Source organism: Phascolarctos cinereus, unplaced genomic scaffold (genome assembly GCF_003287225.1).
Source record: "Phascolarctos cinereus isolate Bilbo 61053 unplaced genomic scaffold, phaCin_HiC Scaffold_5;HRSCAF=322, whole genome shotgun sequence".
Taxonomy (NCBI): Eukaryota; Metazoa; Chordata; class Mammalia; order Diprotodontia; family Phascolarctidae; genus Phascolarctos; species Phascolarctos cinereus.
The window spans coordinates 45,571,211-45,587,313 of record NW_027555958.1 but is presented as its reverse complement, the minus strand read 5'-3'; the positions used below and the strand labels follow the sequence as shown (position 1 = coordinate 45,587,313).

The 16,103-nt window shown below is 43.0% G+C and overlaps 1 protein-coding gene across 1 annotated transcript in view; it reads right to left on the bottom strand.

Annotated features, from left to right (window-relative positions):
• The window catches only part of PDZK1 (PDZ domain containing 1), a 40,986-nt gene that overhangs the window by 9,609 nt on the left and 15,274 nt on the right, over positions 1 to 16,103 (bottom strand). Inside the window, exons 2-6 of the mRNA XM_021003606.2 lie at positions 8,518 to 8,729; positions 7,642 to 7,870; positions 5,178 to 5,314; positions 2,473 to 2,668; positions 425 to 621 (exon numbers count right to left, since the gene is read on the bottom strand). Coding sequence (XP_020859265.1) covers positions 425 to 621; positions 2,473 to 2,668; positions 5,178 to 5,314; positions 7,642 to 7,870; positions 8,518 to 8,727 — 969 coding nt within the window. The 5' untranslated portion in view covers positions 8,728 to 8,729. The remainder of the gene's footprint in view (positions 1 to 424; positions 622 to 2,472; positions 2,669 to 5,177; positions 5,315 to 7,641; positions 7,871 to 8,517; positions 8,730 to 16,103) is intronic.

Here is a 16,103-nt window from a genome sequence, read left to right as displayed (position 1 = left end):
ATTTTATTAGCCTTACATTACATTAATCAAGAATCACAGTGTACAGGGCTTATCTTTCAGGGAGTCAGCAAGCATTTCTTAAGCACCTGCTATGTGCCAGGCACCAGACAAAGAAAGACCAAAAACAACCCCTGCTCTCAAGGCACTCACTCAGTCTAATGGGGGACAGAACAGGAAAATAACTGTGTACAAATAAAATATGACCTAATTAACAGAGGGAAGGCACAATCGTTAAGCAGAATTGGGAAAGGTTTCTTGTGGAAGATGGGATTTTAGCTGGGACTGAAGTGGAGATGAGGGAAGGCATTCTAGCCATGGGGGACAGACTGTGAAAATGCCTAGGATGAGATTTGCTTTCTGCAGTAAGCTGTACTATACCCATGAAGCAAACACGGTCATTGGACCACACTCTTCTGTAACTTACCAGTCTGTACATGGCATCAGTCTCCTTGTCTACCACCAGGAGTGAGGTCTGATCTCCACCCTTCTTAATCTTCTCCACGATGCTGTCATGATCCAGCATTTCCACTGACTCTCCATTGACAGCAACGAGCAGGTCATTATTCTTCAGACCAGCTGCTTCTGCTGGGCTTCCAGAATCTATGTCTTTGATGATCTGACCTACTCCCCATAAACCAAATGGTCAGAAAAGTTCCTCTCTTTCTGGGGTAATGCCCTAACTACAGAGATGATAAGAGTTTAAGATTAAGATCTCATAGGATAAAATCTATTCCCTCCTTTCATCTACTCACCCCAAATTAGTTAAGCATAGAAGTGGAATGCCCTTGGGAAATGCCCATCCTCCCTGTCATCCCCAGGGGACTTTGCAGAATGGGAAAGTACATGCATCCTTCATCCCTGCTCAGAATTCTCACAAGGCAGTAGGCTTAACCTTTAATAAGGAAAGATACTTTGGAGGTGAAAGTGTTGGGGTAGAAAATTTCAATTACATTCTACTTGAACAAAATAGTTTGTGCGCTTTAAATCTCAAAACAACCGGGGAAGGCAGTTATCACCACTCTCATTTTACAAGTGGTTAAGCTGAGACATGGAAAAGTTTCATGATGGACCCAAGGTCACAGAGTAAAGAATGATCATGCTCCCTTCCCCGCCACCCAATTCCTTATTCCCAATCCCCTTCAACCTTCCCGCCCTAGAGTTCCAACCAAAAGCTACCCACCCTTTCCACTGTGCCCTCTGGAATGACTGTTCCATTGGCAACCAATTTCCCCTTTATCCTAGATCTTTTCTTATCCCACTCCTTCCATCTTCTAATTATCACTGAAACTTAGCTCTGCCAGATAATACCGCCTCCTTGGCCGCCCTTTCTAGGACTGGCCACACTTTCACTCGTTCCCCTTGGCTCACTGGTCAGGGCAGAAGAGTTGGAATACTCTGTGCTCACCAGTGCCATTTCTAGGTTCTCCCCTCTCTCCATCACTCAGGAACCTCTCTGCCTTAGAAGTTTATGCAATTCATATCTACCACCCATCCAAACTCCTGGTAGCTCTTGTCTCCAGACCCTTTCTTTCCTCCACTAGTTCAGTGCCTAGCTCACCATTTTTCTCTCCTCCCCAACTCCTGCCATTATATTAGGGGGCTTAAAAGTACATACTGACTTTCCCTCAAACTCCCCTATCCCTCAATTCCCTAACCTATTCACTTCCCATGACCTATGCCTCCACCCCCAACTCAGCCACAACAAAGATGGTCAAGAATTAGAGGTGTGATTGGAGTCTTCATCTTCCTGATTCCAAATCCAGCCAATCTAGCCACTGTACTATGCTGTCTCTCTCACAAACACATAGAAGGTGCTTAATAAATGCTTAATGAACTAGCTTAAATTGATATTAATGGCCTCATACTAGGTGACTTCAATATACACACCAACTCCCCCTGAAACACCATCACCACTTAGTTCCTCAACCTACTCACTTCCCACAATCCTGTCCTCTACCTCACTTCAGCCACACATGAAAATGGCCATGTCTTTGTTCTTGTCATCACCAACAAATGACAATTCTGAAATCCTCTTATCTGACCATACTCTATTGCCTTTCCACTTATCCCTCTGCCTTCTCTTCCCAAACTTGACCCTTCACCCATTCTATGACCTCTAATCCCTTAACCCCTCAGTTCTCTCCCAGGCCATCTCCCCTACACTTGCCACTCTCTACTCTTGTCCCCCTCTTGACCCTTTGGTGAGCATTCCACTCTATCCTGTCCTATTTTCCTGAGTCCCTCTCCCCATCCCTTGTCATTTTGCCAACTGCTCTCTCCCAAATCCCAGCCTTGGATCATTCCCACCATCCACTATCATAAAGTGAACCCTGGTATTGGACACTACCCGGATCTAAGGATTGATTCAGGTTGTCCCCACAGAGTGTCAGGGGAGCCTAACAGAGCCCCGGGGCCACAGTTTGACAGAGAAGAATCAGACAGTTGAGCCCAAGAAATTTGGAAGCTTCTTACCTTTCTGCCCTGGGCCTACTCTCAAGTAAAATCCATAGCCACCCTTTCCCTTGGTCATGTCCACAATCCGGGGCTTGTGAGGAAGCAGCATCAGACTGGCTGTCTCTCTGTTGACTTTTATCTTATGATCACTGTAGTACTTGTCCATGTCCTTGTCTATCAGCAAAAACACAATTTGGCTTCCAGCCTTCTTCACCTGTAGAAGCATATGTAAGACAGTTGTGTCCCCATGGACACGTTGTCTAAATGTATTGACATAACTTACAGCCTTCCTGGATAGAGCCTGAAGTCAGGAAGACCTGAATTCAAATCCTAACTGATTGGCTGTATGTCCCCAGCAATTTACTTAATCTTTGTCAGTCTCAGTTTACTCATCTGTAAAATGGGAATGATAATGGGGTTCTGAGGATCAAATGTGATAATATTTGTAAAGTGCCTGGCACATAGCAGGAACTTAATAAGAGCATTTCTCCATGCCTTCCTCCCTGTCTTTGAGGTCAGTCAACAAATATTTAGTGTCCACTACGAAAGTACCTTGCTGAGCCCAAGGGATACAAAGAAAGGCAAAAGACAGTCCCTGACCTTAGGGAGCCCACAGTCTAACAGAGTAGAGACCACACAGACATCGATGTAATACAGGATGAATTAGAGGGAATCAACGGAGGGAGGGGTCCCTGGCATGGGGAGACATCATCCCTGGCTTCAGGCCGCACTCTGTTCTGCTGTCCTTTTGCCTCTTAGCTCTGTACCTTCTTTCTACCTTCCTCTCCAGTTCTATTTTTTTTTCTTTTTCAGAAGATGAGAAATTCCTCTGAGAAAGAGATTAGAAATACACAGAGGTCGATGTGAAAAGTAGCTAGAACATGTGTTGGAACAAGGAACAGGCAACCATAAGGACCACCTTGGAAAATCCTAAATTCCTTCAGGTCTCAGCTAAAATCCCCTCTTCTACAGGAAACCTCTGCCAGGCCCCCTTAATGCTAGTGCCTTACCTCCTGTATATTTCTCCTTGGGGGCAACTAGATGGAGCCACTGTACATAGAGCCCCAGGCATGAAGACAGGAAGACTTGTCCTCATGAGTTCAAAGCTGGTCTCAGATACTTACTAGCTGCATGACCCTGGACAAGTCACTTTACGATGTTTGCCTCAATTCCTCATCTGTAAAATGGGCTGGAGAAGGAAATGGCAAACCACTCCAGTGTCTTTGGAAAGAACACCCTACATGGGGTCACAAAGGGTCAGAAACAACTTAAAAACAACTCAACAATGAACGACATCTTGTTTCTACGTAGTTGTTTACATGTTGCCTCTCCCATTCGATTTTGAGGTCCTTGAAGGCAAGGATTGTTTTTGCTTTTCCTTGTCTCTCCAGTGCTTAGCATAGTACTGGGTATTTAGTAGGCACTTAATAAAAGCTTATTGATTCAACTTGACTTGACTAGATTCTCCTTGGACTATATGAATGTCTTTTAGATTTTCAGGAATCAATTTGACCTACTAGTTTAATATGTCCATATTTGAAACATGCCTTTCCATAATCCATGGTGCCATGTTGAATTCTCAAATCTGAAATAACTAGGAAATCTAGGGACCAGTTTAACCTCATACTCCTCAGACACCCCGCTAAATAACACTATATAGTTATCTCCTACCACATACTTTATAGAATATGTCTTTAAGGGAAATTTTTTTTTGTTTTCTTTTTAAAAAAGTATTGTGAAACTCTTGTGCTTTCAAACTTATATATGTGTCCTCATAGGATAGAGGGAGAAAGACTGGACCTGTCATTTCATCAATACAGGAACTCCCAGGTGAGGAGATTCCCTTTACCAATGCAAGGCAACAGCCTCTCTGGAGTTTATAGTTGTAGAGAGTCGTCTAGAGCACTAAAAGGTTAAGTAATTTGCCCAGGGTCACGTGGGACCTGAATTCATATTTCTGTGGTTTCAAGACCAGCTCTCTGCTATACTCTATTGTCTCTTATAGGAACAAAAACAAAAACAAAAAAAAATCTCCTCATGGATTTCGTTCAAATTTTCGGTGAGGATGTTTTGAAATACTATTTTCCATAAACATGCTCTCACATGGGCAATCAGTGAATGGATGAATGAACAAAGAGGCATATATTAAGCACTTACTATGTGCTAAGCACTGTATAATCACTGACAAAGCAAATACAAAAAGAAAGATCACTTCTGCACTCAAGGAACTTACATCCTAATAAAGGAAGACAACATATATAATGGAGTAATGGCAAAGAAAGAGTGTTTTGAACTGGGAGGTTACAGGAATGGTGAGCAGAAACATGGGGTAATCCATTGACATGTCCTTTCTAGGAAAGGTAATGTTGATTTTGGTCCCAGAGCTGGAAGTGGAAAAAGGGTAGAGAAGGAGTCTGGCCAGTGGTAGGGCATGAAGGTGACTAGAAAGCAGCAACATGGTGGGTCTCACCAGTCAAAACTCAGGGCCTCAGAGCAATGGTCCCCTGGACCCAAAATGAGATGGAACTGGCCAAAGACCTTATCCCAGGTCCTACATCAACTCTTCTGTATTACTAAGCAGTCTGTCCCTTGAGGGTATGAAAATTCCTTCTGGCCTTACTTCACTCTGGTTCACATCTGTCTTCTCCTTTCAAGTCTCCTTACCAGTTTGAAGAAGAGAAGACATAAGAAGCAAATACTGCCTCAGCAAAACTGGGCTATACCTTTTCAACCACCTCCTCATGACTGGCATTTTCCACACTCTCCCCATTCACTTCAATCAGACGGTCTTCAGATTGTACTCCAGCCTTTGAAGCCACACCCTGGGGAACCAAGTCAGTCATGTACACTCCCTTTTTACCTAGAATAGAGGTAGTGGAAGGAAAGGAAGACAGTTCATTCCAGGCAGCAGAAGGGCACAATTCTGGTTCACCAATACCCTCACATCTGAAAATGAAGAGACTTCATCTGATAAAGTTAAATTACAATTTCACGTCTTTGTGGATAATCCATTCTTTCTTAGCAAACAAGAACAAAACCCTGGCTTCTCATCAGGAGGTAAAACAACAGCACAATATTTAGAACCCTGCACAGAAGCTATTTGTTGATTTGCTCATAATTCTTGCTCCTCTCTAAAATACAAGTGGGTTGTAATTAAGAATCTTATGGGTAGCAAATATTTTAGCCGGAATGCACTGAACAAAGTTGTTTAATCACTGTATTACACATTTCCTGGTTTTCCCCCTACCTGTGTGACCACTCTGCCTCAGTCTCCTTTGTTGGATCCCCATTCATATCATGCCCATTAACAATGGACACCCCCCAAGGCTTTGTCATGGGCCCTCTTCTATTATCCCTTTATACTATCTCATGGGTTGTTGGTGATCTCATGGGTCTAATTATTCTCTCTGTGCAGATGATTCCAAAATCTACATATCGCTCCCAGTCTGTCTCCTGAACTCTAGTCCAGCATCACCAGTTGCCTTTTGGACATGTTGAACAAGATATCCTGTAGGCATCTCAAACTCAGTGTGTCCAAAACAGAACTTACCATCTTTCCCCCAAAACTCTCTCCTCTTTCTAACCTCCTTCTTAGTGTTATAGACACCAATATCCTCCAAGTCACCTGATCTCAAAATCCTGAATGTAATCCTTGACTGCTTACACAGCCAATCTCATACTAGAGCTTATCATTCCTACTTTGACAACATCTCCTATATATCCCCCCTAATGTCTTCTCACATTGATGAGTTCTTGGATCTATTAAAGCTTAAGTCACAAATAGAACATAAGAGAGTGAGCACTGAGGAAACAATTGATACTATAAACTACTTCTCAGAAATAGAATCGTTGTTGATGGCAGGACCAGGAGGATCATCTTCATGAAGCATGTTATGATGGAATTGGTAAAAAGCATGTTTCTATAAGGCTAGCACAAAGCCCCCTGAACAGAAGGATGTAAGCCAGCCCCAAATTCTGTTATCTAGGGAGCGCACTGATTAGCCAAGAATTTGAAAACTGGATCAAAAAGTGCCTTCCAAGAAGCTACACAGAGGCAAACCCGATGGCCAGAGATGAGGTCCTTGTGAACAAAAATTTCTGTGGGCTATTAGAATAAAACAAAAGCTAGAGCTACAAAGCAAAACATAGTCTTCAGGTGGAGATTCCAGGGAAGGGATGGTCTTTTCAGGCAAACATGCATCAGTCAGGGACATTACTGTCAACAATGTGAAAGAGACATATCTTCCTGCTAATATCCTTCAGTTGATAAGTTTGTTGGACTCTGACCTTGACAACTCTGTTATCTACCCATGTTCATTTAACTGATGACTGCTGCCCACTACAGTCATTTTAACGCATCAAAGTGGTGTGGAATCTGAAAGGAATAATAAAATGGGTTTGTACTCACTCTTTTGCTTACTAATGCTAATTGTTAGGTTTCATATTAATACAATGAGGTTCACCAATAAGCCTAGCTAAATGAGACATTAGATTTAAAACAGAGAATGTACAATCTACTAATCTGGATATAATTGGACACTAGCTACGATGCCCACCCACAAATATGTTTGTGAAATCATTGGTTAGGGAGAGATTCAGAGTCTATGGCCACAAATAGGATTATTCCCTACATGGAAGAAGCTAACTGGCCTTTAAGGGGATCAAACCTGCAATCTGGAGCCTGTTAACATCTTTCATCCACTGACATGAGCTGGCCAGCACAGACACTGCAACACTACCAGACTCTGCCTAAAAGACAGTGTATCCAGTCTCAGTTTGATAAAAAGCAAAGTACATTAATCTGGTATAAGAGAGGACATTATGAAAGTAAGAGAAAAGAGGGATTGCTGGCCAAGAAATGACTGTCCTAATTCCCCACCCTCCTAGAATGGATCCAGAGGAAAAGCCGGCCTCCCCTAAAGTGATGGAACATAAACCTCTCCATTATATTCAAGTCATGGAGGCTCTAAGAAGAAGGGTCCTAAGGCACATGACAACCTCCTAGAAAACGTGAGCTAAAAGGGACAGCTGAGAATCCAAGTGTTGGGTCTCTTTGAAAGTCTCCGGGGAACAAAACAGCTATCAGATAATTAAATCACCAAACTGACAAAAAAGCAACCGGGAAGAAGAAAAGCAACCTTCTACCTGAGAAATCTGGGAAGCAGGTTTCCAGCTCAGTGCACTCACCTTGGACTGTTTTCAGAGAGAAGCCATAACTGCTTCCCTCCTTGACCAGGTAACAGAGCCGGGGCTGGCTCCCTGCACCTGCTACCCCATTCATCGCAGGGGCTGTCTCCTCATGGTTCTGACTCAGTTCCTTCAGGTTTATCCCTTTTTTTACTGCTTGTTCATAGGATGCACCATCCAGAACCAGGAATATCACTGAATTCCCACTTTTCCTGACTAGATCCACAACCTGAGATGAAGAAGAAGAGATTCAGTGAGCAAGCTAGAAAAAACCATGGTAAATGCCCAAACTTCACTTTGAGTGACTCGGGTCCTCACTCTACATGCTTTGATGTTTTCCTTGTACTGGTCTGTGCCTTTGCCACCTCCCATCCCGCTTATCCTCCCTCCAGGTGGAACTATCCCTGAAGATCCAAAGTCAGACTAGGTTCAGCCTCGCAGAGTTTTTCTAGTCCTGAGAGGCTCCAGCAAATGTGATCAAATTCCAGCCCAGAGGGCCCCTATTAGAGGAGAACCATTCTTAGGTATCTAGTCTGTTCAGTGGTTGTTGTCCTAAAACATAACTAAAATTTATTGGTTGAGGAAAGTGATTCTAGATATGAGCCTCATGATCCTTGGTAAATGCAGGAACTCTTGGCTTGAGAGGCAGCTTCAATATATAAAGCTTTGGAGACCTTCTCTAACTCCTTAGGAAGGAGAACAGAGAGAGAGAAAACTGCCTTGGTTGACTGATGGAGGCACAGGACAGAAACATAACCCCTCACCAGGACAAAATCTCTGGGTGCAGAGAATACATTGAGCAAGGTTATAGCTTATAATCAAGCTTGTAGGTTAAGGAGAATGGAGGAAACAGGAACCCCTACAAGTCTCATTCACCTGCAAGTGTTCTTCTTTGTCCACATATACCCCATTGATACGGAGGACCCGGTCACCGTCTCTGAGGCCTGCTTTCTCAGCTGGGCTGCCCTGTTCTATCACACGAACCAGGTGACCCTCGACGTCTTTCTCTATCCGGAGGAAGAAACCATAGCTTTGCCCCTCTTGTTTGGAAAGTTTACATTCTCGAGGTGTGAAGGTAGAGTCCATATCTGTTCACAAGGGAGGGAAGAAGAGAGAAAGAGAAAATAAGTTGATTAGAGCAGCCAGGTGGTGCCATAGTGCCTAGAGTGCCAGATCTGGAGTCAGAAAGATCAGAGTTCAAATTTGACTTCAGACACTAGCTGTATGACCCTGGGCAAGTTACTTAACCTCTGTCTGCCTGAGTTTCCTCATCTGTAAAATGAGAATAATAATAGCACCTATTTCCCAGTGTTCTTGTGAGGATAAAACAAAATAATATTCATAAAGCATTTTGCAAACCTTAAAATGCTACAAATAATAGCTACATAGCTATTATTATCATCTACTACTCAACTTCCCCAGAGTTGACCTACATGCCATCTTCTCATTGCCAACAAAAGGACACATAGAAAGTGTAGGATAGAATAAACTAATCTAAGCTGAATGAGAACCATCTCCTCTTATCCATGGACAGAATGAACAGACCACCCAGGCTGAATGGGAACCCTCTCTTGTAACCCTGGGACTTTGGCTCAGCCCTCATACTTAATCCAATAGATTCTGGTAGAGTTACTAGAGTTTAGAAGGTCACCTCCCAGCTGCCCATAATCCACAGTAACCTTTCTCTTGCTTCAATGGAAGGCAAAGAATCTCTGATGTAGGCACCTACAGACCTGTCCACTGCACCAAGAGATAGCACCCAGCACAATACTTTGCCCATAGTAGGTGTTCAATAAAGACTTGTTGATTAAAGAGAAAGGAAGAAAAGACAAGGCCATCTATACTCATGACCCAGTGAAGAAGAGGCTTGGCTTGCTGAGCTGTTCCCTGGATCCTTCAGATAGAGGAAAAAAGAAACACCGCCAGCTGAGTTGTTCCAATTCCATGCTTTTGGACGGAGAGGCTATAAGGCTAGAGGGATCCCTTAGTAAACAGCTGCTCCATGCCCATCATCCTACTGCCATGATACCATGGCAGATACAGAGAAGTAGAAAGATGGCTTCTGCCCTACAGAACATGACAATCTAGCTACAAAGACAGACCTAATCCAAACAATGAAATAATACAAGGGAAACTTTTCGTCGGTACAGTCCTAGGATATGTGATACTAAGTACTCAAAACTAGGCTCAAATTCCACCTTCTTCAGGAAGCCTTTCCTGGCTGCCCTACCCCCTCGGGCTGCTAAGGCCTTCCCCTCTGAGACTGCCCCCAATTTACCTTGTACATATCTTCTATGTACGTAATCGTTTGTGTGTTATCCCCCATTAGACTGTGAGCTCTTTAAAGGCAGGGATCATGTTTTTGCCTTTCTTTGCAAACCCATTGCTCAGCACAGCACCTGGCACATAGTAAACACTTAATAAATGTTTATCAACTGAATGACTGAACTGGGCAAGATTAGTGTGAGACCTCACGCTGATAATCAGGAACTTAGGGAGAACCCCAAATGATTCAAAGGCATAGAAGCTTAGTTCAAGGGTTGTCTTTATGTTTGTGGAACCCCTTTTTTTAAAGGACCTGAGTAAAGTGGAAGCAACTCCCCAAACTAACTGAATTCCTTCCCATGCCTCTCTGTCCACTGTATTCAGATGGAGTTCAAGCCTTCTGCCCTCCTCATTGCTGGAAATGAGCCCAAACTGGCACTAACTACCAGTAGCTGTGGACTGGCACCTGGGATGGGTAAAAGCACAGACCTCCTGGTTATGCTGCTTAGCCCCTTCTTAGCTTCATCAAGTCAGAATTCAAAGGCCAGAATACATACGGGGCAGGCACCATGCAGATGTTGACACGAGGATCACCTCAGAGTGGCAGAACAGAGTTTGGAATTATGTTCCAAGTGGATAGAGCACCAGGCCTGGAGTCATGAAGACTCATCTTGGTGAGTTCAAATTCAGCCTCAGACACTTACTAGCTGTGTGACCTTGGGTAAGTCACTTAACCCTGTTTGCCTCAGTTTCCTCACCTGTCCAATGAGCTTGAGAAGGAAATGGCAAACCACTCCAGAATCTGTGCCAAGAAAACCCCAAACGGGGTCACGAAGAGTTGGACACAACTGAAATGACTCAACAGCAAAGACAACAGATCTACAGGCTCTCTCTGAATAACTCTGCCACACGAATCTCGAACTTTCTGGTGCACTGTCTCCCACTTACAAACTCGTCTCTCGCTAGAAGACATGAAAACAAATGTGACAATGTCCATAAAGTGTTCTGGGATTCTTAGGGGGAAAAAAATCCATACCGGCTCCAGATCTTCACCTCCCTCCTCAGGGCTGACCCAGACATATTGTGCCAAGCATTCTTGGTTGGGCTCTACAATTTCATGCAATCTCAGCTGGTATCAGTCAGGGCTGATTAAGACAGGGACTGGCCAAAGGCAGGAAATCACCATGCACTTGGAATACATAGAATACAATTTACTTCCATATTTACATAAAGACTTCAAATGATGATAACCTAACAGGTTATCAGAACCTGAGTTACTTACCACTAAAGGTCAATGTGGCAAAAAAAAAAAGTGAGACAGAGATGACCCCAGGGCAGCCGGAGATCAGGAGCGCACCCCTCTAGAGCTGGAAACGACCTCAGAGGTCATGTATCTAGTCCAAGGGATCTTAACCTGAAATCTGAGAACTGAATTTTTTTAATATCTAGATAACTGTATTTCAATATAATTGGGATCCTTCGTATCGTTATGTATTTTAGGCACTTAAATACATTCTGATAAGGGGTCCAAAGGCTTCACCAGGCTGCCGATGAGGGCCGTTACACAAAAAAAGGTTAAGAACCCTCAAGAGTCCAAATGCTTCATCTTAGGAGAAAACTGAGGCTCAGAGAAATTTGGGGCCTTGTCCACAGTCACACAACTAGTAAGCAGAAAAGGTGACATTTGGGGGCAGCTAGGTGGTGCAGTGGATAGAGCACTGGCCCTGAAGTCAGGAGGACCTCAGTTCAAATCCGGCCTCAGACACATAACACTTAGTAGCTGTGTGACCCTGGGCAAGTTGCTTAACCCCAACTGCCTAAAAAATAATAATAATAAAGAAGGTGAACCTTCCCGCTGGAAAAAAAAAAAGAAAAGAAAAGGTGACATTGGAACTCAGGTCCCCTGTCAGCAAATATAGTCGACTCTCCACTACACCACATACTGAAAATACTCTTTCCAAAAAGCACCTCAACTTTCTTTCTCTAACCTGAATTTTAAAATATCATAAAACTACCCCAACTATCCCATGTGACAGAAATGATATGTCAGAGAAAGAATATTTATGATCAGCTAGTAAGTAAACATGTATTTATTAAGCCTTTACTATGTACAACTAGGTGGTACAATGGATAGAGTGGCAGGCTTGAAGTCAGGAAGACTCATCTTCCTGAGTTCAAATTCAGCCTCAGATACTTATTAGCTGTGTGACCCTGGGCAAGTCACTGTTTGCCTCAGTTTCCTCCTCTGTCAAATAAGCTGGAGAAGAAAATGGCAAACCACTCCAGTGTCTCTGCCAAGAAAACCCCAAACGGGATTACGAAGCGTCAGACAGGACTGAAAACGACTCAACAACGATGTACAAGGAATTTTGACAAGTGCTTGAGATACAAAGGCAAAAACACAGCCTCTTCCCTCGCATGTGCAGGCACATACAGAAGCCAGCACTTCGATTTTCAGCACGAGCTGGCAAACTGCTGAACTCTGCAAATCAGGGCTTGACATATCGTTCGTTGATTGTCTAGACTTCAGAAAGTGATGGAGAAAGTGTTAATATACAGATTGAACTTTAAAATGTCAAATTCGCACTTCTTTTTGAATAGCCAGTTGTTAAACATTTACTACCACACCCCTGTATGTAATTAACTAGGTGCATGACAAGACAGAAACAAAAGAAGTGGAAGATGATCTCAGAGAGAAGGCACTAACCAGGTAGGGGGAGGGGGAGGCAGAGAGGGATCCTGCAGAAGATGGGAATATGAGATGAGTCTTAAAGGAAGCCAGGTAGGAGGAAGGTGAGGAGGAAGTATTCTACACTTAGGGACAGTGGGAGCAAAAACATGGAGCCCGGAGATGAAGTATCATGTTCAGAGAAGAATAAGAAAGCCCAGTCCCAGGCAGCTAGGTGGTGCAGTGGATAGAGTACAGGCCCTGGAATCAGAAGAACTTGCGTGCAAATCCGACCTCAGACACTTACTAGCTGTGTGACCCTGGGCAAGTCACTTTACCCTTACTGCCTTAAGGGAAAAAAAAAGCCTAGTTGTTCAAGGAGATTCTATTTCCCATTGCCAGATATACATAAGAATCTGCACAAGAACCATTTGGGCTCATTGACATTTCTCCTTCCTGTTATTCTTCTAATTTGTAGAAATCAGCCCATGGTCATGGAGTACCTTTTAGGCTCAAAATCCACATAGCCTCTCTGTAGTAATTTCCAGTAGCTGATCAATTTCATAGGTATGACTGTGAAAATCTCACCCTCCCTGCCTCACCACCATAAAAGGGTTGGATAATGTGGAATGGCCAGTCTGATTATCTTATTAAAGACATGTAGTTACATCATATTACCATCCTTAAAGTAATTGGAACAACAAAAGCTCTTTTGTTAAAGGAGCTAGTTTAATAAAAACAAAAACAAAAATGGAACATCGATTTTTATGGAAATGGAAATTTCTAAAATCCATATCTGCCTCATAAGTAGGTTAAACATTCATTCTACAACTTCATTTCCTTTATTTCATTTTCTTTCTTCATGGACAGTACAACATTAGCTCACTCATTTGGAATGAACAGAATTTGAATCAATAAGGTCTTAAAATATTCTGTCTGTTGGAGTCTACTGTGGGGCTACTTTTTAAATGACAGCTCTACTAATTTATAATAAACTCTAAATTTCCAAGAAATTTTCTTTTTGTCTTCATCAGTGTAAGGAACTGTTAATAAGGAAACTCTCTTTACCAACACAGATCAGCAACCGCTCTGCAACGTATAGTCTTAGAGAAATGGTTGCCCAGAGTTACATGTTCAATATGTCTCAGAGGCAGAATTTGAACCCAGATCTTCCTGACTCTGAGACAGCCCTCTACCCACGTTACCATGCGGCCTCCTACATTGGGACAGGAAACAAAATATTGTGTTTGGTTAATTTAAAAAAAAAAACCCAGCCATATACCCCAAAAGGTCCAGAAAGAAAGGTTCCATATATGCCAAGATATTTATAGCAGCACTCTTTATGGAAGCAAAGTAGGTGCCTTTCAATTGGGAATGGCTAAACTAATGGTGGTACATGAATGTTAGTGTTGCTGCGCTACAAGCAATGACACATACGAAGAATTCAGAGAAGGACAGGAAGACAAATGAACTGATACTGAGTGATGGAAACAGAACCAGGAAACAGCTTATTCAATGATTACAACAATGTAAATGGAAAGAATCATAAAAAGAAACTAAATGTTGTAAAATTGTAATGACCAAGCTTGGCCCCAGAGGACATTTGAAAGAATATACTTCCTTCCTTTCATTGCAATAGGAGTATGAAGTATTGCATTTGCTGTCAGGCATGGCTGGTGCAGAATGCTTTTATTTCCTTGTTTTTAAATCTTTGTAACAAGAGGCAGCTAGCCAGATAGAGGAGGGAGGAGGGATATAGTTGGAAAAGTATGTGATGTTGAAACAGAAGTTATCAATAAACATATAAATACAGAAATTTTTTTTAACACAGTCACCACTCTGCTTTGGAGCTCTTTGAATTTCAAAGTTGACAGGACTCAAGGCCACACAGAGTTTTATCCCCTGTGTCCAGGAGATATCACTAGCCCCTACAGCACGGTGAGTAAGGCGGGATCATCTCAATTTTGTTTGGCCACTTAGCAAGAGGGGGCTCAGGATTCTGAAATAGAGATTCCAGCTTGGGAGGAGTTTTTCTATTTCAGCAGCCCTCTTCCTCACTCACACCCCATCTACCACTTCCTGAGGAGCCTCAAAGACCAGAAGTTACAGATGTAAAGGTTTGCAACAAGTAATTGTCGCTACATTTCCATGACCCCACATGTTTCTTTATAGATTTTTCTCTCCCCAGTTCAAATGACCCAGATAAAACATAAACAGTGAAAGAAAGAGCTCGGGGGAGGGGGAATCAATATTTGACAGAAAAGACTCTTGTTTGTACAAGAGGTGAGATAGGGATATCTGGCTGATGGTCAAAACTCCTGTAGAAAAGGATAGAAACCAGGAAAATTATGGTTTCTTCCTTCCTTTTCGGAGAGTTGTTATAAGGAACTCCCAGGGAAGAAACCTCTGCTCTGCAGAGCTGCCCCGGGCACTGAAAGTGCCCTGAAGGCATGTGAGTGACTTAACTATGCCAGGGTGGATCAGAGGCAGGCCTTGAACCCTGAAATTCTTCCTGACCGCCTGCTCTCTATCCACTAATTCGATGCCGTTTCTCCGGGGTTTATCATCAGTCATGATCATTAGTAATGACAGCTTGGATTTACAATGCAGCTTTCTTCTAAAGACCCAGATTAAAGCCGGTTGAGGTAGAAAGCTTACTGTGGTGGGAAGGAAAATTCGAATTGCCTTAGGAGGCAGGGGAATTGTGTAATGATTCCAGGGGGAGGCTAAGTGGGAAGTTAATGTGACGTGGCTTTGTGCCGAGTTGATGTGGGATGCACAAAAGAATAGAAGCCACTGGGTGAGTGTTGTTTTCCTCTCTGGGGGAAGCAGCTACGAGGGCTGAGCCTTCTATTTTGAGCCCACAACTAGACCACATTGTTGAGTTCCCTATCATCATCATCATCATCACCACCCGCAGCCTCAGGGGAGCTAGTCTTTGCTCAAGTCATAGAATCTCTTAGTAGACAGGGACTCCAGCTGCCATCATTACCAACCCACACTCAAATAAAAATTAACTCCATAACATACTGAACAAGCGGTCTTCAAATACTAGTGAGGGGAAAACCCACTACTTCCCAAGGTGCTGTATTCCACTTAAGGGATGTTTTAACACTTTAGCCCGGACTCAGGAAGACCCAAATTCAAATCCAGCCTCAGACACTTACTAGCTGTGTGACCTTGGGCAAGTCACTTAATCCTGTTTGCCTCAGTTTCTTCAATTGTCAAATGAGCTGGAGAAGGAAATGGCAAACCACTCCAGCCAGTATCTTTACCAAGAAAACCCCAAATTTGGTAATGGAGAGTCCGACATGATTGAAAACAACTAAATAATAACTTATTCTAAGGAAGTTGCTGTTGTTGTTTTTAATCTATCTGCCCCTCTACAACTTCTACTCACTGCTCCTACCTCTACCCTTTGTGGCCAAGCTTAGAGATTAGACTAGTTTTTCCACATAGCCCTTCAAATACTACAGGACCACTCTCATTTCATAACTCTAATTGTCTTTTTCACCAGGTTAATTTTCCC